This window comes from Alternaria alternata (genome assembly GCF_001642055.1).
Source record: "Alternaria alternata strain SRC1lrK2f unplaced genomic scaffold CC77scaffold_17, whole genome shotgun sequence".
Taxonomy (NCBI): Eukaryota; Fungi; Ascomycota; class Dothideomycetes; order Pleosporales; family Pleosporaceae; genus Alternaria; species Alternaria alternata.
Genome location: NW_017306206.1, coordinates 817960 through 838899, shown reverse-complemented (window position 1 = coordinate 838899; position 20940 = coordinate 817960). Strand labels below are relative to the sequence as shown.

General features: G+C 51.6%; 7 protein-coding genes across 7 annotated transcripts; 4 read left to right on the top strand and 3 right to left on the bottom strand.

The window, feature by feature from the left end:
• Positions 1 to 791: 791 nt before the first annotated feature.
• Positions 792 to 1592, top strand: CC77DRAFT_1011258 (hypothetical protein; the record flags this gene model as incomplete). Its single annotated transcript, XM_018523701.1, has 1 exon — positions 792 to 1592. The coding sequence occupies one exon, from the start codon at positions 792 to 794 to the stop codon at positions 1590 to 1592; it is 801 nt and encodes a 266-aa protein (XP_018383462.1).
• A 526-nt stretch (positions 1593 to 2118) lies between these two features.
• On the top strand, positions 2119 to 6273 carry CC77DRAFT_249781 (DUF221-domain-containing protein). The gene is made up of 2 exons (XM_018530860.1): positions 2119 to 5033; positions 5084 to 6273. Exons 1-2 carry the CDS (start codon positions 2357 to 2359, stop codon positions 6163 to 6165), a joined length of 3759 nt encoding a protein of 1252 aa, XP_018383461.1. The 5' UTR covers positions 2119 to 2356; the 3' UTR covers positions 6166 to 6273.
• On the bottom strand, positions 6150 to 8654 carry CC77DRAFT_249805 (hypothetical protein). The gene has a single exon (XM_018530861.1). It carries the CDS (start codon positions 8556 to 8558, stop codon positions 6381 to 6383), a length of 2178 nt encoding a protein of 725 aa, XP_018383460.1. The 5' UTR covers positions 8559 to 8654; the 3' UTR covers positions 6150 to 6380.
• A 42-nt stretch (positions 8655 to 8696) lies between these two features.
• CC77DRAFT_968703 (hypothetical protein) lies at positions 8697 to 9626 on the bottom strand. Its single transcript, XM_018535774.1, has one exon. It carries the CDS (start codon positions 9560 to 9562, stop codon positions 8717 to 8719), a length of 846 nt encoding a protein of 281 aa, XP_018383459.1. The 5' UTR covers positions 9563 to 9626; the 3' UTR covers positions 8697 to 8716.
• Positions 9627 to 10133: 507 nt separating this feature from the next.
• On the top strand, positions 10134 to 11859 carry CC77DRAFT_249843 (DNA glycosylase). Its single transcript, XM_018530863.1, has 4 exons — positions 10134 to 10398; positions 10447 to 10868; positions 10916 to 11571; positions 11642 to 11859. Coding segments are annotated over exons 1-4 (1200 nt in total). The 5' UTR covers positions 10134 to 10277; the 3' UTR covers positions 11643 to 11859.
• On the top strand, positions 11856 to 14042 carry CC77DRAFT_249822 (hypothetical protein). Its single transcript, XM_018530862.1, has one exon. The coding sequence runs from the start codon at positions 12076 to 12078 to the stop codon at positions 13879 to 13881; it is 1806 nt and encodes a 601-aa protein (XP_018383457.1). The 5' UTR covers positions 11856 to 12075; the 3' UTR covers positions 13882 to 14042.
• A 511-nt stretch (positions 14043 to 14553) lies between these two features.
• Positions 14554 to 20466, bottom strand: CC77DRAFT_1097231 (hypothetical protein). The gene is made up of 2 exons (XM_018529879.1): positions 20313 to 20466; positions 14554 to 20266 (listed from the first exon to the last, which is right to left on the bottom strand). The coding sequence occupies exons 1-2, from the start codon at positions 20375 to 20377 to the stop codon at positions 14692 to 14694; spliced, it is 5640 nt and encodes a 1879-aa protein (XP_018383456.1). The 5' UTR covers positions 20378 to 20466; the 3' UTR covers positions 14554 to 14691.
• Between the last annotated feature and the right edge of the window lie 474 nt (positions 20467 to 20940).

Genomic DNA, 20940 nt, shown 5'->3' with positions numbered 1-20940 from the left:
ACCCGCAATACAACAACCTCTCAAGGGCTGAAGATGAGTGGGATAGATTCTGTAACGCGCTGAAATTGTGCTGGCGGAGTATCCCCAGCGCTCTGATCAAGTCCCTCATATTGTCTATGCCACGCCGCCTTAAAGCTTGTATCAAAGCCAAAGGGTGGCATACAAGGTACTAGCTATCGACAATGAAATCCTGCTTTGAAACATTGAAAAAAATGTTGTTTTGGGTGAGTTATCCACCCAAAACAGCATTGCCCAAAATGGTGGTTCGGCGCTTCGGCAGCTTGGCGTTGCAAAACTTTTGACCTAGTACTGTACCGTGCTTCCACCAGCAATCGACCGACCTCCAGAGAAAACCTACTGTTTTCGGCTTCAGGGAAATGGAGCTAACTGCACGTGCCGAAGATACATAACTCGTCGTCAAATCAGCAATCTTGGCCATACTACCCAAGGCGGTTTGTTGTGGCTGTGCGGCCCGGCGTAGAAATCCCAATGCGAGAATGCGAGAAACCATTCAGCTAGGCTGAATCTTGAAACTTCCACAGACCTCTGTCCAATGAGCAACCATCTGACCAGACCTTCGAGCCTCAGATTTTGAGGTCTGCCTTATGGGCAAGAAGGAAACCAAGCATGATGCGAATGGTAAAGCGAGCGTAGAGTACGGTGCTTGTAGTGAACGTATAAAAAAGGCTGTCTCTTTCCACATGTCTCGTCATTCCCAGCACATCCCAGGTTCTAAAACAAAACTCGTTGTACGACCCTCAAGTATATATCTTTTACTATCACCCAAGAACATGTCCACCTCTATTGCTTTGCAGAATCTGAGCATCTCAGATGCAGACAATAACACCGTGCGTCACCGAAAATCTTCCCGAACACACGTGAAGTCTAGGTCTTCTGAGGATGACGACCCGTGGCTGGACACGCCTCACGATAGAGAGTTCTCAAGTCGACCACTTGACCCTCGTTCCCTCAAACCCACAGTAGTGTACTGGATCTCTCCTCATGCTTTGCTCAGCAAAAAAATCACAATCCTTGACTTGACGAAAGACATGGAAGTGCCATATACAGGCATGACAGCCGAATACAAAGCCGAGATCAAAAGGACCATGAAGGATCATTCCTTCGCGCCGGTACTTACCTGCCACCGCCGTACCTGGCTAGGTCTCAAGTACGAAATCACCGACGACCAGAGCGCACATGTTGCACATTGGTCGCATGCCTGGTCGTCGTTCGGCGAATCAGTCCTCACATTTCCAGACGACTCAGCTCATTCATCCCATGCTATCACCTTGAGTAACAAGCGCTGGGGACTGCGCACTGAATCGTTCGTTTACAACTCACAGCCGTACGTCTGGCAAATGGACAGCTTGTGGCACTCGACGAACATGACGCTCTATCGGATCACAGGGAGTGGTGAGCAGCAGATCAAGACGGAAGTAGCCAAGTACGCGCAGAAGTGGTGGGGTAGTTTTGTAACCGGTGGGACGGTGGTGGTAGACGGTACCGAGATTGATGGCGCTGTGGCCTGTTTGACGCTTGTCGTGGTGTTGAAGAAGAAGCGGCAAAGGGCTGCAGAGAGACATGAAGGATGAGGGTCTAGGTTCAGAAGGATGGGCCAGGCTGTTCGAGTTTTTGAAGTTCGGCCAATTGACTCGACATGGTGAGGCTTGGCTGTGGCGTGGCTCTTCCTGGCAGGTGGGAGCCGGAGGGCACGTGCGCGCAACTAATACGGTAATACGGAGCGGTTTCCTGGCATTTCCAACGTCATAGTACGGGGTTGATGCTCAGATCGGATCCACGTCGGTGCCACGGTGCCACAATCTTATTGCTCCTTGACCCTTTACCCACCCAGATGGGTCTCAGTAATAAAGCTCGTGTTGAACGATGTATTGAGCAGTGTTGCAGCTAAGCGCGACGTGTACCAGCTCTGCAGACGGAAGCGGCCACTCACACAACGTCTACCCGCAGTTTCAGATTAACCACAAAGCCAGCGGTTGTTTGGTTCAAACGGCGGGCGGCTAGCTCGTAGGATAGCGCACCAGTCGACGCCAGTGACGCTGCCAAGCCCCCGACCGACCGCGCATCAGGGAATGCAAGGCTTGAAACACGTCGACACCCTAGTCACCTGTGAATCAATAATGATAGCACTTCGCGCCTTCTCTTCGTTGTGTTGATTCACTGCCTCTTTGCTACCTACTACCCTACTAATATTGTTTTCTTTCTATTACAACCGCAAACGGTAGCGCCTCCTCGCTACTCTTCTTCCATGGCAACGAGAGGTTAAGACAGGGGTTCCGATTCGCAGCTTTACCACATACGCGACCCTCCACGACCACGACCACGACCACTCTGAGCCATGTCCGAAGTCTCGACGTCCTCGACGTCCTCGACGACCGCAACGTCGACGACCGACGCCGGCGGCGCGCAGCTAAGGTCAAACCAGAGCATCGAGAATTTCGCCGCGTCGCTGTCAACTGCAGCTATCATTTTCGGCGTTCAGATTGGTTTCTTCTTGGTCCTCAGTGGCAATTGGAAGCTTCACAAGGGAACGGGCAAGAAGAAGCCTGCCGATGGCGACCAGGAAGACAAAGCGGCCGCGCGACAGAGTCTGTTCCACAAAATCTACTACTACAAGACCGCCTTTGTACCCGTCGCAAAGCGTATCGCAGCCCCCACGACCGCTATCGAGTCCTTTCGAAATGTCTTTACGATTAGCGACAAAGAACTCATCCGTATTGCCGGCGTCGATGGCTACCTTTTCCTCCAATACCTGCAGCTCCTGCTACGCATATTCATCCCTATGGCTATCATCATCCTACCTATCCTGCTACCGATAAATCGCAAGGGCGACGAGCCCGGAGTCTCTGGTTTAGACTCGTTCGCTTGGCCCAATGTAGCCTTTGCAGACAAGAGGCATCGCTTATGGGCACACTGTATCATCGCTGTAGGCGTCATATGCTGGGCGTGCTTCAATTTCTACTTGGCGCTCAGGCAGTTTGTACGCCTTAGGCAGACTGTCCTCACCAGACCAGAACATCGTATTCGAGCATCTGCCACCACCATTTTGGTGCAAAGCATTCCTCAGAAATGGCTTACCGCCCCAGCTCTCGATGCCCTCTACGACGTCTTTCCCGGTGGTATCAAGGATATCTGGATAAACCGCAACTATGACGACCTAATGGATAAAGTCAACGATCGAACCAAGATTGCAAGGACCCTCGAATCTGCCGAAACAAATCTTATAATAGCGTGCACCAAGAAGCACAGGAAGATGGAGGAAAAGGCAGCGAAGGAGGCTGGAAAGAAAAAGTCCAGAAAAGAGAAGAAGCACGACATAGCTATGGAGAATCACGCGATCAATCAGGAGACTCACGAGCAAGGTGTGGATGCTGGTAACCCCCACGAGATCGAGCAACAACTCCAAAAGGTTCTCGAGCAGTCCCCTTCGTCGTCTTCCTCTTCCTCACGGTCAACCTCACCCGATCGGAAGCGCGGCATAGTGCCAATGCAATTTTTGGGAGAAGGCATGCACGCCGTCGGTGAAGGTTTCCGTGATGTCGGCCATGGTGTCGATCGTTTCAACAAAAAGGTCTACGGTGGAATGCGCGGTGTGTTTGGCGGAAAACCCCGCCAGGCTGGCCAGGCACAGACACAAGAGCAAGCACAGGCGAGCCTCGACGGTGCCGACGAAGTTCCAGGATCATCGCCAACCTCTGCCGACTTTCACCACAGGGGGGCTAGTACTGACACCCATACGCCTTTGGCCAGCAAGGAAACTTATGCCTCTGATGGCACCATCACCGAGCCGAACTCTCCCCAGACAGATCTGAAAGCGCCTGCAGCTACAGCCGAGCCCGAGAAGAAACCTATTACGCCTGGATGGAAGCACCCTTTCAATAAGCTAAAGGCCGTATACGTTGGTCAGGGTGATTTTATAAGCCCTAAGCCATTCGAGAAGCCAGGAGAAGAGCTGCCACTAGAGCTCAAGGACCCTAGTAAAATCAAGTATGATCTCACAGGACTGTACGACGAGTCCATGGAAGAGGATGGCGAGGATGCTCTCTGGAGAAAGTACCTTAGGCCAAAGGACAGAGAAACGATGCGACTACCGATCTTCAGTTGGTCTTGGTGGCCGGCCTTGCCGTTGATCGGCAAGAAGGTTGATACCATCTATCATTGCCGAAAAGAGCTCGCTCGGCTCAACGCTGAGATCGCGGACGATCAGGCTCACCCAGAACGCTTCCCGCTGATGAATTCTGCCTTTATCCAATTCAACCATCAGGTTGCGGCACACATGGCCTGTCAGTCATTGAGCCATCACATTCCAAGGCAAATGAACCCGAGAACTGTAGAGGTCAACCCCAATTACGTGCTCTGGGACAATTTGACTATGAAGTGGTGGGAGCGTTACTTGCGCATGTTTGGAATCATTCTGCTCATTGTAGGACTTATCATCTTCTGGGGTATCCCCGTCAGTTTTACAGGAGCTTTGTCCCAAATTGACAGTCTGACCAAGACCTTGCCATGGCTAGGCTTCATCAACAAGCTTCCCGACTGGGTAGTGAGTTTGATACAGGGTGTGTTGCCACCAGCTTTCTTGGCCATTCTCTTTGCTGTGCTGCCTCTGGTCCTGCGCTTCTGCGCTGGTCTTACCGGTACGACGACATCAGGCGAACGCGAATTGCTCGTCCAAAACTTCTATTTCGCCTTCGTCTTTGTCCAGTTGTTTCTGGTAGTATCGATCTCGACAGGTATCACCTCGACGATTGACAAACTGATCAACGATCCTCTTAGTGTCCCATTGACACTGGCGCAGAACCTCCCCAAGGCCGCTAACTACTTCTTCTCTTACATGATTCTGCAAGCTCTCAGTATCAGTTCTGGTACTTTGCTACAGATCGGTGCTGTCGTTGTCATCATATTCCTCCGCTTTCTCGACACAACGCCCCGAGAGAAGGTTTCAAGGGTGTTGCAAAGACCTGGTATCAATTGGGGAACTATGATCCCTGTTTACACCAATTTTGCCGCCATTGGTAAGTAAAAGTCCTTTGTGATAATGCACGTTAAAGCTAACAATGCGCAGGTCTCATCTATTCCGTCGTCGCTCCCTTGATCCTGATCATGATGTTGATCACTTTCTGCCTCTTCTGGTTCACATACCGCTATCAAATGATCTATGTCAGTTACGCTAAGGCCGAAACCAACGGTCTCATCTTCCCGAAAGCTGTCAACCAGCTGTTCACCGGGTTGTATTTCCTCGAGCTTTGTATGGTTGGCTTGTTCTTCCTACAAGAAGACGATAAAGGAAACCAATCTTGTTTCCCTCAGGGTATTATCATGATTATCATGGGCATCTTTACTGTCCTCTTCCAAGTCGTACTGAACAGGGCGTTCGGGCCTCTTTTCACATACCTGCCAATCACATTCGAAGATGAAGCGGTCCTTCGAGACGAGGAGTGGCAGCGAGCACAGGCCAGCAAATGGGAACGCGATGACGAGCATCAATCTCTCACTGCTCAACAAGATGCAGCGCAGACGGCCGAAGCGCGCGAGCAAGCACACCTGGACGAGCAAAACCGCATTGAGGAAAGGAAACAACGCGAATCATCCTATGGTCCAGGATCTTATGAGCTGAGCAATTTGGACGGTAACATGCAATCTGCTGGCCATGGGCAATCACCTCGACCCGGCAACCGCGGTCGCAACACCAGTTGGGCAGATCGCTCCCGCCGTAGCTCTAACTCACGCTCACAATCCCACCACAAGCAGCACCACAAGCGCAAGGATCCTCTAGATATGATTACCAGTACACTCAAGAAAGGTCTCGACGATGTTGCAAAACCCATCCGCGATGTTGAAGCACAGGTCCTGCCCGCTGGCAATCTTTTCGATGAAGTAGACGACGAGCTCGCTGACATCGAGCCTGAGGCTCGCCAAAAGCTTATCAAACGCTCCTTCCAGCATCCGGCGACACGCGCTATCCAGCCCGCCGTCTGGATTCCGCATGACGACCTGGGTGTCGCTAAGGACGAGATTCAGAGGACTAGTGCATTCACGAAGCGTGTATGGATCACTAGTGTGAATGCAAGGCTAGACGCAGGCGGCAGCGTCATTTACAGGGGACTGCCGCCAGACCGGGATCCCTTCGAGAATATTGAGGTTTAAGCAGGTTGTTTCGTTGCCCGCTCTGGCTCACGTATAGGGCCAGCACCCGTGATGCCATCGACCGGATGCAACATGAGGCCAGTTGGTTTGTTTTCTCTTATTACCTTTTGTATTCGCCTTTATGGCATTTTCAAGTACGTTCGCATAGCGTGGAGTTTAAGAGTTAGGGGCCCTTGGTAGCATTATATTTAGAACTACCCATACCATATGCATGACTAGAAGAACATGCCGTCTAGCGTAGCCCCAATATCATTCGCAGCCCCCGTATCGAGGAGGTTTCCAAGCTCAAAGTCTTCGAAAAGAGAGTCTCCGAAGAGAGAGTCTTCGTCACAGCCCTCCTCCTCTTGTCCATGCTCTTGAGACGAGCTGACGATTACAGCAGCACTCTCATCCACACGAACCTCCTCCGGTCGGTCCTCGGCGACGGCTCCGGCAACCCGATCATCTTCATCGTGCATTTGTACTCGTCCAGAAGGCTCCACCTCAGCACTCTCATCGACAACGTCACTGTCATCAGCGGCGAGCCATGTTTGCGGAGCTGCTTCAGACGACCCATCCTCCTCCTCTCCAACGACATCCTCACACAAGCCAGCATACAGTGCTGCTTCCAACGCCCCATCATCCTCCGCTTCATCGATGGCGTGCTCAGGAGTCGGTTCTTGAACCACAGGGCTCTTCCGAGGCCTCCCACGTTTCTTCTTCTCCTTCACCACAGCCACGTCCTCTGCAGCCCTGACCTTTGGAGGTCTCCCCCTCTTCTTCGGAGCAGGGTTAGGCTCCTCTTGAACCCTTTGCTTCCTCTTTTGGCCAGCAAGCGAAGTTGAGGTTTGCTGGCCATCCAGCTTCGCCCACCTCTCCTGCTTTGCTTCCTGTACTCTTACATTCTCCTCATTCCACACCTCTAGTTGTGCTGCCCTCGAGGCCTTGCTCCTCTTACCCTTGGTAGTGGTAACAGCCTGGTGGAGATTGCTCAAATTCTCTTCATCCCTCCTATCTTGCAATTTGGCTTTGCAAGTTCTCTCCATCTCAGCGCAAATGACCTCAGTTTCTTCTTCCAACTTCTCGCGCTCTTCTTCGCTCTTGGCCTCTTTCAGCTTCGATGTTAACGAAAGGCGCAAATAGTATATGGTCGAGAAATCCAGAGAGAGTTTGGAGGCTCGAAGGATATCTTCATAAGCCGCTTCGTTCGAGGGCCAAAACAAGCTGCAGTACTCACGCTGCTGTTTTATGTTCATGAACATGAAGCTGCGGAAAAGGCGGAAGGCGCATGGCTCATAGCTTTCTCTGATGGTCAACTGGAGGTGTTTGACTCGTTCGCCGAGGTGGCAGGGTGCCTCGGGGACAGAGGGGGCCTCTAGTGAGGAGGGTGTATCCGCAGGGGTGAGGAGACCTGTGTCTTGGGCGGCCGAGACGGGGACAACAGGGCATGCTGGTGCTAGTGTGGGTGCTCGCACCTCTTCTTCGTCATCTCTGGTGAGATCAAAATACTGTTCTTCCTGCTGAGCAGGCGGCGCGGCGGTACTCGCAACATTCTGAGCCGCCCAAGGACCCTGCACCGGTGCCGTGAAGGCATTCTGGCTATACTGACCTCCATAGGTCTGAGCCTGGGGAAAATATTGTAGCTGGTGGGGGGAGGCACCAGTAGGAAAGCAGTTAGTAGCAGCGACGCCAGGAGCATACACGGGTTGTGGCCTACCCGGAGTGTGATATTGCGGCTGCTGGTTGGCGAATACACCGACAGGGAAGCCACTGAAAGCAGCGACGCCAGAAGAGAATGTGGGCTGTGACCTACCCAGGTTGTGAAGTTGTTGCTGGTGGGGGAAGGCACCAGGAGGAAAGCAATTAGTAGCAGCGACGCCGGGAGAAGGAAAGAAAGGCTGTTGTTGGAACGCAGCCGGAGAAGGGTAACTACCGTAAAATCCGAAGCTGGTTTGAATGGGTAACTGCGGTATACTTATGAGCTGCGGACGAGCAGAAAGCTGAGATATTCTTGCTCGTTCTTGGTCGGTAGGTAACCTTAGGCCGCCGATGTTGATTCGTTGTACCATGTCGCTCTGTGTTGCGAAAGTGTTGGTTGACATCTTGGTGAAAGTGGAGGGGATTTGTCGTTGTGTGGGTGAACGATGTTGGAATAGAATATCTAGGATGAGAAATGGGTAGTCAAAAATACTTCCAAAACTTGTGTCGATGACTAGAATGTGATCTGAACTGAAAAGAAAAGAAGAAAGACACAGATTGAGCAGAAGTTTTATACAGAGCGACGAGAAGATTGGGACCGTGGAACACTGTAAATCTGGTTCATCTGAGTAAATTGATCTCATGAAAAATGTTATGGATGGGTAATCAAAACTAGAAATCAGCCATACAATCGTGTTGAGGTCAGCGGAGACCATGGAGACTATCCATTGAACTGTGGTACTCTTCGCCTATACCAGATTTATGGCTGTCCAGAAAACGTGACCGCAATGTCAGACCAATCGAATCGAAAAGTCTCGTCCTAGTCAGCATCGCAGAAATGTGACTCCATTGGATTGCTCGAGTAGTGGATCCACTATGCCAGCCGCTTGTGACGAGGCCAGAGCCCATGGTAATGCCAGAAGCCCCTAGAGTCCAACTTCCTGCCCAAGGTATGCACATCACGTGGCAGAGCGCGAATTCCCTCTTCCTCCATGAGTTCTCCCACCCATTTGCCATATTCCTGACGTGTCTCCGCCTCCTCTTTAGTCATGGACGATTCGACCATAGCGCTGAAGCTCATGATGAGATCGTACCAGTCGTAGACGCGCAGGTCAGCAACAATCCATCGCTTCCCCGGGGTAAACTTCCGATGAGTTGCAATAATGGCGCGCGCAACATCCTCACCGTGGATGAAATGCACGGCTCCTCGCTTCCGCACATCGTCTTTCGACTGAACTATGCGAGGGAGCCACCTAGCGGGCACGCGTTCGCCTCCGTATAGGCCACATAGGTTTAGCACACAACCGTGAAGCGAGAGTAATTCGTCTTCCGCGATCGCTCGCTTGTCTTCTTTGTCATACGGCGCATGATCATCGCTCCAGTCATCGGGTAACTTATTGAAGATGCCTGTAGAGCCTAGCTGCACCCAGTTGTTTTTTGCGCCGTGAACGGAGCGGTAAAGGCCGACGATGGTCTTCGACTGCGTATGTCCCACCAGCGGGAACGTGATGATCACGGTTTGCGCCGCGGGAAGGCGCTTATATGGTTCCGCATCGCCGGAACTGGGGTCGAACTTGAATGGTATCGTGTTATCTCTTCCAGTAGTCGTGGTTGCGGCATAGCTTATGTCGGTGTCCTCTAGTTCAGGTATCAAAAAATTGGACGTCCATCCAGCGCCCAGAATCAGAAGGTCCACCTCTTTCATTTGCTCGCGTAGCATTTTCAGTTGTGCAGTGTGGGTGATTGGTAGCACAGACCTTGCGCCGTACTCAGAGAGCCTGTTGTGTGTAATCTTATATTGGGTGAAAGATCAATCCATGGGTGACAGAAGGTGTGAGCCGCGGCTGGTATAGCTCCATGAAGTCGTGACGTCTCCGCACGTACCAAATTAGCTTGCATTCAGCACGAGCCATCCGTTCAGCGTAAACCTTCACGTGTGAATCTTAGCTAATAGGCAAACGGGATTTTCACTGGATAGAAGCTTGATGATCAAACATTCTGAGGCTGCAAGAGCCCCATAGTGTACATCGAAGCGAGTAATACATCTGTTCTAGCATGATAGAAGAAACGGCCACCACTTATCAAGTAGTGTAGGACTCAGAGAAAGTGGAGTTGACATTTCCACCAGCTGTCTCACGTGTATTCAGATGACGTTCTTCCTAAATAGGTAAATTGTAATGGCGTTGATTGCAGCAACTGTATTTCCAATCGAAATTCTGATCGAGTCCTCGCTGACGTCATCAATGCGTGACGCTTCACGTGCAGTCGCGTTAGACCCATGAAATCGATAGGCGCTCATTGGCTGTTTGCTGAGTCGCGTCTTCGTCATCGTCATTACTATGCGCTGCGCATCAGCTCGCGGAGCTCCGTATCAGAGTCTATCACAAGGACCTCTCGCCATTCACACAGTTTTCTATCGTTAGATTGACCTTCCAATGCGGACTTCACGAGTGTCTCGCGACACGTCCCGTATCGTCGCCGCAAGCCGCACCCAACGAGCGCTACGCCAGACCCGAAGCGCGACCAATGCGCAGACCCCTATCAAACGAGAGACAGGTAGCGACGAGAATGCTAGGGCAAGTTCAGAGCTGAGCTCGGTACCAGCAGACTCAGCCTCCGATGGAGAGGCGCGACGAGTGCCTATGAAGAGGAAAAGGGGTCAAGATACTCCTATCGTCGTGAAGCAGGAGGTAGAGGAAACAACGATCGCTGGAATCGCATCGCCGAAGAAAAGCGAAAAGGTCAAAAAAGCCCGACGCGCGCCTGCGAAGAAGATTAAGGGCAACGATGGGTCTGTGAAGATGGAGCCGCCACCCAATTGGGAGGAGATATACACCCTGACGAGAGAAATGCGGAATGAGAATGTCGCGCCGGTAGACACTATGGGGTGCGAGAGTCTGGCGGAGAAGAACAGGTCTCCTCGAGATCGACGATTTCAGACACTTATAGCCTTGATGTTGAGTAGTCAGACGAAAGACACCGTCACAGCGCCCGTCATGCGAGGCATGCAGGAGAAAATGCCTGGCGTGGGTTAATTCTAAAGGCGACTGCTTTCCACGGCTAACATAACCAGGGTTTCAATCTTGAATCTGTCCTGGCACTAGAGCCGCCTGCGCTCAACGCTTTCATCAACAAAGTGGGTTTCCACAACCTCAAGACCAAGTACATCAAGCAAACTGCGGAGATTCTACGGGACAAGTGGAATAGCGATATTCCAGACACAATCGAGGGACTTGTGTCACTACCTGGTGTCGGGCCTAAGATGGGATACCTCACTTTGAGTGCAGCTTGGGGCCGGCATGAAGGTATTGGAGTCGACGTCCACGTCCACCGCATTACCAACTTATGGGGCTGGCATAAGACTCAGAATCCAGAACAAACACGTGCCGCTCTGGAGTCATGGCTGCCAAAAGACAAATGGCATGATATAAACAATCTGCTTGTGGGCTTTGGACAGACTATATGCTTACCTGTGGGCAGAAAGTGTGGTGACTGCAAGTTGGCAGATAGAGGCCTATGTCCCTCAGCAGTGGTAGCTAAGAAGACGAAAGTGAAGAAGGAAGAAGCCGTTGTGAAAGTCGAGGCACCCAATGGCGACGAAGAGGCAGCAGTGAAGGAAGAGACGGTGGTTGCTGATGTTGGTGAGATCAAAGCTGAAGATGTGGAGGGTGCGATAGACATAGAGGATATTGGGCAACCGCCACGCAAAAGGGCACAGAGGAAGAAGTAGTAAGTAGTCATAATACTGTATATACCATCATTGAATCTTGGATCTCTAACGTCTAACATGTTAAATCAGAAATATGACTAGGCATATTCGAACACAGTCTCATGTTTTATCGCGTCAACTTGGTATTCCGACAGCGGAAGGCGGACCCTGCCGTCATGCAGACCGCATCGCGCCTTCCAGTCTTCACCAGACAACAGAATATCACCGAGCTTCCATCGCCATCTCCTGCATGTACTCATCAAGACTGATCTGAAATCACTACTCACTGTCCTACTTTCGCGTCACGATCGACGTCCGATTGACTGCGTTTCACTCAAGTGCTGCCTGATCCAGCACGTGCAGTCACTGGTGCCTTGCGGCCTCATCAGTGGCACCTTCTCCACACACGCTTATTTGGACCCATGAACAGCCTAACCAGACCCCTAATCACAGGCTTCTCAAATTAAAAACCCAAGAGTTCGGCACTTACCAATACGTGAACACAACATCGCAGCACCTGCAACATGGAAGTCGCCCGCGACGAAGCTCAAGGCTCAGCAAACGCTAGGGTGCCTTCCACCACAGTGATCACCATGGACATGACACCTCAAGCAGAGCTGAGCATTACGCCTGCTGGAAGCCAGTTTTCACAAGACGGTCAACGCGCTACATCGGAACCAACCAAGGCAAGGATTCCATACAAAATCAGGCTTCTACTCGCCAACTCGCGCATGCTACTGCTGGGGTTGTTCTTCATGTACCTCAGCTCCGCGATACTCTCCCTCGCCACCGGATTCTTCGGCATCGATAACTTCATAACACCTCGAATTAACCGAGTGGTAGACGAATTCAATGTGCAGTCAGCCACCATGCACAAAGAGCAAATATTGTACGGTCGCTTGGATAGACTTCTCTCTAGCCAGCTGAGCCGTGGCTTCATGGAGACTCACGAAGACTGTCTCATTCGCGGTCTGAAGAAGGTCAACGATGAATCCTTCGGGCTTGGCTTTCAGGACCCTCATATGCGTGCACGGATCATGTACTGGACAATGGATAATTGTGGTAGACTTCAGTACACGCCACAGGTGGTGATACATGATGCAACCCCACAACAAGCTGTGCTCAGGTCCTGGGCAAATGTACGATATCGCTCCCGTCGTATACTCGGGGAAGCACTAGAGGTCGTGAGACTGAAGACCCGTTCGATCTGGAATCGCTTCTTCGGCGGTATCTACCTCATAAATGGCTCCACCTCCACCCCCACTGTACATATTTCTAACGGTACGGATACTGGCGATACGTCCTCGTCAACCCGATCCCTTTCCAAAGTGCCATTTGGATTCGCCCTGCACTGCGAGTCCTCCCAGCCATGTCGCCTTGTTTACCTGCCCGTATCCTCGGATGAAACGTTCGCTTTGTCGGGTCGCGCAAAGGCCATTGCGAAACTTGAATGCCGGCTTAGGAAATTGGCAGCCTTGAAGGCCAATCTTGAAAACTGTCTATCGTTTACACGGTACTTGGCGAAAGTTCTGACCTTCGTGAGCTTAGCTCCCTTAGGGATCGAAATGGCGGCCCTGGTCGGTGTGGCTTCGTACATGGCCGCTACCAAGAAAGTCGCTAGGAAGAAAGCCGCAACTGAGCTCACTCAATTCCTCGGCTTAACAAATGCAAGAGACAAGTACACAATCAAGACCATCGGCTTCGGTCTTGCTCTGACCTTGGTTGATCGCCTATACATCAAGTACTCAGAGCACCTCGGATGCAAAGTATCGGTGCTTGTTTTTGGTCTCTTCTCTTTATTTTCGGGCTTCAGCATGCTTCTGCGGTTCTTCATTGCACCCAACTCATGGCTTCCGGACATCTTTCAATTCTGCAGAATGGTCAAGGAGCTCTATCTGATCACGCGAGGCTGCGAACTACCTGACGGAGAGGATTATCGTTCAGAGCTTTCTTCCGCGGCTGTCATGAACACTGAGGCTCCCGAACCCAAGATCACTGAATGTCGACCTACAGGGACAGAAATGCAGTCTGATTCATCTAACCACCATCGAAGGAATCAATCCTTCAAATCGCACCGTCGTCCAGTATCTCCCATCACATCACTTACGGAGGATTTCAAGACTCATGAAAAGATGCTCCAAGAAGAGCTGAAGGAGGTGACGAGGCTGCAAGTCATGAAATATGACGTGGAGTCTGATTATGGTAGTGACATCGATACTGAGTCTGACTCCGAGCCTGGTACTGAAGACAGCGGTTTCGTCGACCTGGCTGGTGGCGTTACCCCCCAACTTACGGACGCAGAATCCGGCTGGTCTGTGGTGGATGTGTAGGAATACTACGGCCATGTGGTTTGGAATGTCATACGAACATTCCATCATCGCATACAATTTAAAACACATCCGGGCGCGATTAGGCACGTTAGCAGGAAACATACTCAGTGTCTGCATGGTGTATGTACAAGGGCACACTATCACCTACGTGCCAGCAGTATGGCTTGTGTACCACGTTCGTTGTCTGCTAGTAATCTCGGATCAATACGTATAATTGACCGTATGCTCTCCCATCCCCGTCTGTGAATGCGTTGCTTGAAGAGATCACTCTTTGCTTTACCAGGGGCTGGGCGGTCTTGAAAGTTGCTACAATCCACACCCATGCAGAGTTTTAAACCTGCGTATTCGGGAGAACATAGTAAACAGCCTACAAACTTCATAACAAGTTCAGACTACAGCGTAGCTAATAGGTATCTTGTGAGAGTTGCTGTGATCTACACCTTTGATGGAAACTTGCCTAATTGGGACTATCGGTATGCCCACAGGGTAGAGGGGCAGCATGTGGGATGTAGAAAGTTGCTGCAATCTATGGCCTTTCTTCAATTACCTGTTTGGGAAGGTTCTCGATGTGAGACGACATGGAAGGAAGGCGGAAGCAGAACTTTGCTGATACGCTAGTCTGACGAACCTGGGGAGCCGCACAATATGAACCATACCACCAAGCAAACATGAGTCAAAAGAGTTACATTAGAAATACACTACCACCCACAAGATCTAACGTCCAAGCACATAGCACCTCGCAACTAATCCAAAAACGCTCCTAAACTCCAGCGCTTTTCAAATGTCATCCTAGCAGTTCCACCACATCATCTATTTCTTCCCATTCCCATTTCCATTTCCGTTACCCACACCCAAGCATTTTCCCGCGTCTTCCAGTTCGCCAAACACTCTCTTCTCAAGCTCACTTAACGCATCCTCACCCTGGCCCTTCCTGCTGCTCAGCATCTCCAACTCCCGCTCATCGATCGCTACAATGCGTTCACGCAGCGCGCTCTTACGGTTCAACCAGCTCTCGACATCTTCCTTGATGTTCTCCTTATCCCAGTCTAGGAGTGCGACGTCGTTTGCCTGAATACCCAGTTTAGGGCCTTGCTTGCGGACGTTTTCCAGAATACTGGATATGAGCGACAAAGAGTGCACTTCCGAAGCGACGGCAAGCGTAATCTTCTGGGTAGCCGAGGTGCGGGACGAGGGATTTGAATTTATGCTTAGAGCCGAGCGGGCGAGTTGTTCTGGGAACTGGTTCAAGAAAGATGAGATTTCCGCTGCAATGGGCGGGCCGACTGAAAGCAAAAGGTTGAGGCAGAGCGGTAGGATGCCTTTTGTCCAGATACTGTACATGCGTGATGGATTGTCGAAAGGACCCATGCCGTTGACGCGACGGTAGTAGTTCATGATGTTTGCGGTGTTGAGTTGACTGAGTATGCCTTCTACAGCCATGGTTTCTGCCAAAGCCTGGATGCTTGACAGGGAGAGCAGAAACAGTACGCTGAGTTCACCGTAGATGGGGTCGTCGATGCCATTGTGGGATATCGTTAGACGGTCAGCCCATGAGAAGAGGCTGGTGGCGTAGCGCACGGTGTTGCTGTTGGCGAAGAGGAGAGCTGCCTGTTGTTGCCACTTTGACATCTCTGGTATCGCAATGATGCGTTGGAGGAGTGCAGTGAGAAGGGCAAAGTCCGATGGCGAGACGGATGTAGGTTCAGCGTGAAGTTGGTTGGCAAGGCTGCGGAAGCCCTTTGCAACCGTGTCGGAAAGAATCTCAAGGAGCTGGGTTGAGATGGGCTCGGCGTATTTGTTGTGGCTTGTAGGCATAGTGCCCCGGAAGGAAGAGCGGAAGGATGCGTCATCGGAAGTATCTGTATCTTCGATAAGATGGAAGTGAAGGGCAAGGTAGAGGATTCGTAGCAAGGATCGGTAGTAGTGCACCGCGTCGGTCGAGAATACGTTCTCGAAGTCAGGCGTGGAGGTACGAATCGCGTTCCACACTGGAGCGAGTAATTGACGTGCCTCATTCGTTCGTACCTTTGCCTCAACCAGCTTCTTCAACAGTGCAAAGGCCAGATCTGCTCGCAGAACCATGAGCTGGCCAAACAATGCTTCCGGGAGATTCGATTGTTCGTTGGCGACCATGCACTTGTGGATGACGCCAACGAGTACCTTGACTATACGCTCGTCCTTGGCTACGACTTGGCTCAACTCCAGAGCCAGCAGCTTCCAGCCTTGAAGTAGTAGAACCTGAGATTCAACCAGGCCGAGGTTGTAGTTGGCTTTCTCAACTTCAGCTGCGAAACCAGTGCCTTCTCTGGGACCTGTCCACTTGCTATTGAATCCCAAAAGCCGCTGGGCAAGGTCGATGTCGTAGAAGAATGCCCGCCCGAAGGTCTCTGGGTACAGTGTGGTTCGCTTGATGTTGCCTAGCGTGACACCAGGGTATTGTTTCTCCAGGTTTTGCTTAAGATAACCATGCAGGGAAGTACTGTAGGACGGTAGATCCAAAGCAGTGTCTTCCAAGTACGTCAGGCTTGGCACAACATCTTTGAGCACGGTGATATCGCCCACTTGCCGTGAGTGGTGCAGGTACATGGCGATGACTTCGCAGGCTAACGATGCGAACCTGTTTTGGAATGAGCGTTCGAGGGTCTCGTTGTTGTTGCTCATCTTCGGTTGCTTGGGCTGCTTTGCCATCCACTTCATGAAAGCGAGCAGTTTCTGGATCAGATCTTTGCGTTGTCGGAGGTCACCCATTGCCCATGACCAATTGTTTTGCGCTGACGAGACAAACTCGAGCATAGCGGTGTATAAAGGCCATGAAAGGCCACCCGCTTCTTGGTCTGGTAGAGCCATGCTTGAGAGTGCGTCGAGCGCTCGCGTAAGTAGGGCTTTGTTCCTTGAATCGTGAGTCGCGTCTTTCTTGGAACGAATGGACTCGCGAGGCGTGCTACCAGTAAGCAGATATAAGGAGAACCACTGCTGTTTGCATGTTACTACGGCTGAAAGCAAGTTCCAGACGTTGGTCTGAATATCCACTATTTGTAAAGGCTCATCGAGCTGCGAGAGTACGCTCAAGAAGTTCTTCGCAGTCCGTGGTCCGAGATGACCGAGTAGTGAGGGCGGTTCTTGCTGCTCAATCTGTTTCCGTACATACTGCTTAAGGTCTCCGTCTGTCATCGTTGAGTCATCTTGTCCGGCGACACGGACGGCACCACGAACAAGAGCTTCCAACAGCAGCACGACCTGCGACTTCCATTTGTCACTGGTTGCGTACAGTCGTGCCAGTAATGGCGTAGCTTTAAAGAGTTGTTGCTCCAAGTGTGTCCAGGGTTTGTTCAAGAGTACGGCAACCCGGACAAGGATGTCAGCGAAAGCCAGAGTAGTCTGCGTCTGTAGCATCCACAATGCACTCGAAGTCGTGAGCAACGTGGTGTCGCTGGGACTGACCCCAGTGATCAGGGAGGTCATCAGCGGGTTTGTCGGAAGATCTGCGCCAGCCTGTGTAAGGTATAGCTGCGTGATGTACTCGGCGATAGGCGCGATGGATTTGGCGAGCTTAGCGGATAGTTTCGGTTCGTCGTCTACGCTGTACGCGAGGTTTAATATCGTCGTGAAAACTTCGCAGATGGCGATGTTGATCTCGGGCCGATGGTTGGGATGAGAATATTTCCAGTTCAACGAGTTCTCGTATATGCTAGCAAGGGTTCGACCGAATGTAAAGAGTATTGTGCTCATGATCTTATCCGAGGTTCCGCTTTCTGAAGGAGCAGCAGCATTGAAGCGGCTGAGTGCTCTCGTTGGGACTTTGCGCGAGACTGATCGCTCGACTGCATCTTTAACGAGACCCTTGTAGAGTCGGATACAGCCAATAAGGAAGTCATATCGTCCTAGAACCATTTCAGTGCCAATGAGGATAGTCGCTAAGCTGCCATTTCCGTCGCCTTCGAGCAATCTACTCCTGGCGAGCCAGGGCCATACTCTGTGTGGAGAAACAATAATCAAAGCCTCTAAGAAGTGAGTGCAGTTGACCAACAGCTCTAAACACGCCTCGTTGCTTGGCTCCTGGCAGAGGTGCAGGAGCTCCTCCTCGAAGATGGCGAGCACGAGATTGACGGTATCCTGGCTGCCCTCAGCACCGATGCCAATCGCCTCCAGGAGCTCAGTCGAACAAACGCCCTCAGAAGCATGTAGAGAAGAATGCATCAAATCAGCGAAGAGTCCGATGATCTCGATGACACTTTCGCGAGAGGCAGGCTGCTGCGTGGCAGTCTCAACCTTGGTGCTCCCTACAGGGTATGTGGAGAGAAGTTCGACTAAGTATGACAACGTAGAGTGCTGATGATGCCAAACCGCCACGTATGGGGAAGCATTGTCATCAACGATGATTCCTTCTGTCCCGGCAGGTATTCCAGATAGTCCATCAGACTGTGTCGAAGTGCCAGAGGTCAGCAATCGACGTTGTCCACGGAAGCTCGAAGATACTCCAGACGAGAAAAGCGGAAGGTTGCCCGTGAGTTCGACCCAGTTGGCGTTCTCCTCCTCGCGCGTCAACGCATAGTCCCTAAACCCATCTGGAAGTTGTTGCATAAGTCGATTGTGGTTTCCAAGCTTTTCGATGAATGTAGGCAAGCCGTTCTGCATCGTCTTGTCGCCACGGGTCAATGCGCTACAGAACTTCAGGAAAGGTGTCATCTCGTAGGGGTAGCGTAGCCGAGCTTCATTGAGCAGCAGTGGTCGAAGGACATATTCATCTTCCAGGAAATACGCAACAATCGGGTCAGCATGGCGAGATATGTCGCCGTTCTCCCATCTGCGGAAAGAGTTGTCGCCAGTCAGAATTGTGTATGTCGTTACTATCAAGTCCGGGCTGTACGCGACAATGTCACTACCAACAGCAGCGCGAATAAGCTGAAGAAATAGCAGACGAATCCTGTCTTGTGATATCTGATCAATCGGTGTTCCGAATGCAGGCAAACTGGTTTGGACCAACTGGTTGACAATAGCCAAGACACCCACTGCTGAGCTGACGTTAGCAAGCTCCTCGTAAGGCATTTTGCCATCGAAGAGCTCATGGGTTTCGAGTCTGGCAACGACCAAAGCAGCCTCCTCAAGCGGGGAAGTTTGAGGTTCTGGGTTTCCGGTGTTATTTGACGATTCAAGCAGACGATCACGCTCTTGTTCCTCGTAACTCGCACGACTTGTGAGCTTCCAGGTAAGGATTGCCCAGGCAAATGTCGGTGGTGTAGCTGGGCTAGCACCCAGCAGCTTGGCTTCTCCGAATATGGTAGTGATGCTCTCTACAACAGCAGTGTTGAGAATGTAGGATGAGGAGGCCCATGTATTGCAGTCGCCGGACTCAAGATCGTCCATGATTTTGTCTACCTTCAAGATAGTCAAAGACATAAGGGAAGTCAGCAGTTGTATGACTGGAATGAGAGGTTCCTGGCGAGCTGTGACTGCAGGAAACTCGCGGAAAAAGCCGCGGAAGCTGAAGGCCTTGAGCCAGTCTTCGATAGTAGCCGCAGGAAGGAAGTCCTTGGCAACCAAATCTGCGTGCACCAGGGCGAGATGCAGGATGTGCAGCATCTCTGTGGTTTGCGCAACGACCCATTTCTCCGAGGCAGCTTCCAGTATAGAATCGTCGACGTTCCAGCCATAACCGGTGTCCAGGGAGTCACACCTCTTGGAGAATGCTTTCAGGCACTCGTCTAGCGCCTTTCCACCTGTAGGTCCATCTTGTGCCGCTGCAATGGCCTGCCCAAGCTCTTCAATCCAACCGGCACCAATGCTAAGGTAGTCGTTACCGTAGATGGTCTGGCTACGCAAGTTTGATGCGCAACCCCATGAAACGAGAAGCTGGCTTATTCGGATGATGGAAGCGCATGTAGAATGGTAGACGTCGAGAATGTGGAGGCGACGCTGGTCCTTTGCGTCGAGATGCGCCGTCTTGGAGGCGAGCGGTGAGGCTAGGATGGATGAGTTCGGGACGAAAGTCGAGGCTCCTAGGTTTCCCATTCCAGCGGCTTCCTGCACGCTGAGGGCCTCCTCTTCGGTGAGTCCACTCAACAGTTGTGCAGTCGGCCTGCCCTGCCACTCTTGGACAACCAATTGCAGCGCTGCATATTCTGATATTTGCGCCTCTTTGGCCAGCCACAGACTGTCTTCCTTTATTTCTTCTACATTGTAGTGCTCGCTCTGGGGCGGTGTGATCTTGATGGGCGCTGTGTTGGTCTCGAACTTGCTCTTCTCTTGCGACGACGGGTCGGCGAAGGGCTTCCATGGGTGGCTGAGGATATCTTTGTTATCGGTGGAGGTGAGGAAGGCGCGTAGGGCTTCGCTTTTAGACGCGGTTTCGGGGTCGCAGAGGGCGCGATATGCGATATCCCAGGTTCTAGTACTGTCAGCCAGTTTCTTGCGTTGAATGCAGGTAAACATACACAAGCTGCTGCTCGCCTTTGAGGCACTTGCCCAGGTCGAACTCGGGGGATTGGATGGGGGCCATGGTTGCGCTGCGGTGCGCGAGTAGAGTGTCAGCTAACCAAAGGCCATGAAGGTGCTGGATGGGCGTGGGGTGGTGTTGCCGAATGTTTGGCGTGAATGTCTACGAAAGTCGCGAAAGCCAAAGCTCACGCGAAAGTCGAGCTAGTACGTGCAGGGATCATCACAAGGGCTCTTTCTTTGCGGACACTTCAGAACACGACATCGCATGCTTCTCGCTACAAGACACATCTGTGCAAGACCCATTCCATCGCTGTTGCATCTCCGTCTTGTGAGATTTGCATCTCGTGGTCTTGCACCTGAGGTTGCAGTACTCGCCCCAGCCAAGTGCAGTCCCAATATCCTACTAGCAGCTGGATATGTAGAGAAAACGACTCTTCCTGAATACCAAGAGCATGAGCATGTCTTTTCGTATGCAAAGTATTGCCCGGTCGCCCATATTGATGCGTCCACGTCCATGTACCGTCTGTCGCACTAAGCCTCGATCCATGCCACCTCCGTGTTAACTCCGCATCCTCAATATCTGAATAGTGCATCATTGAGTCACCCCGCTACCCTGGTACCTAG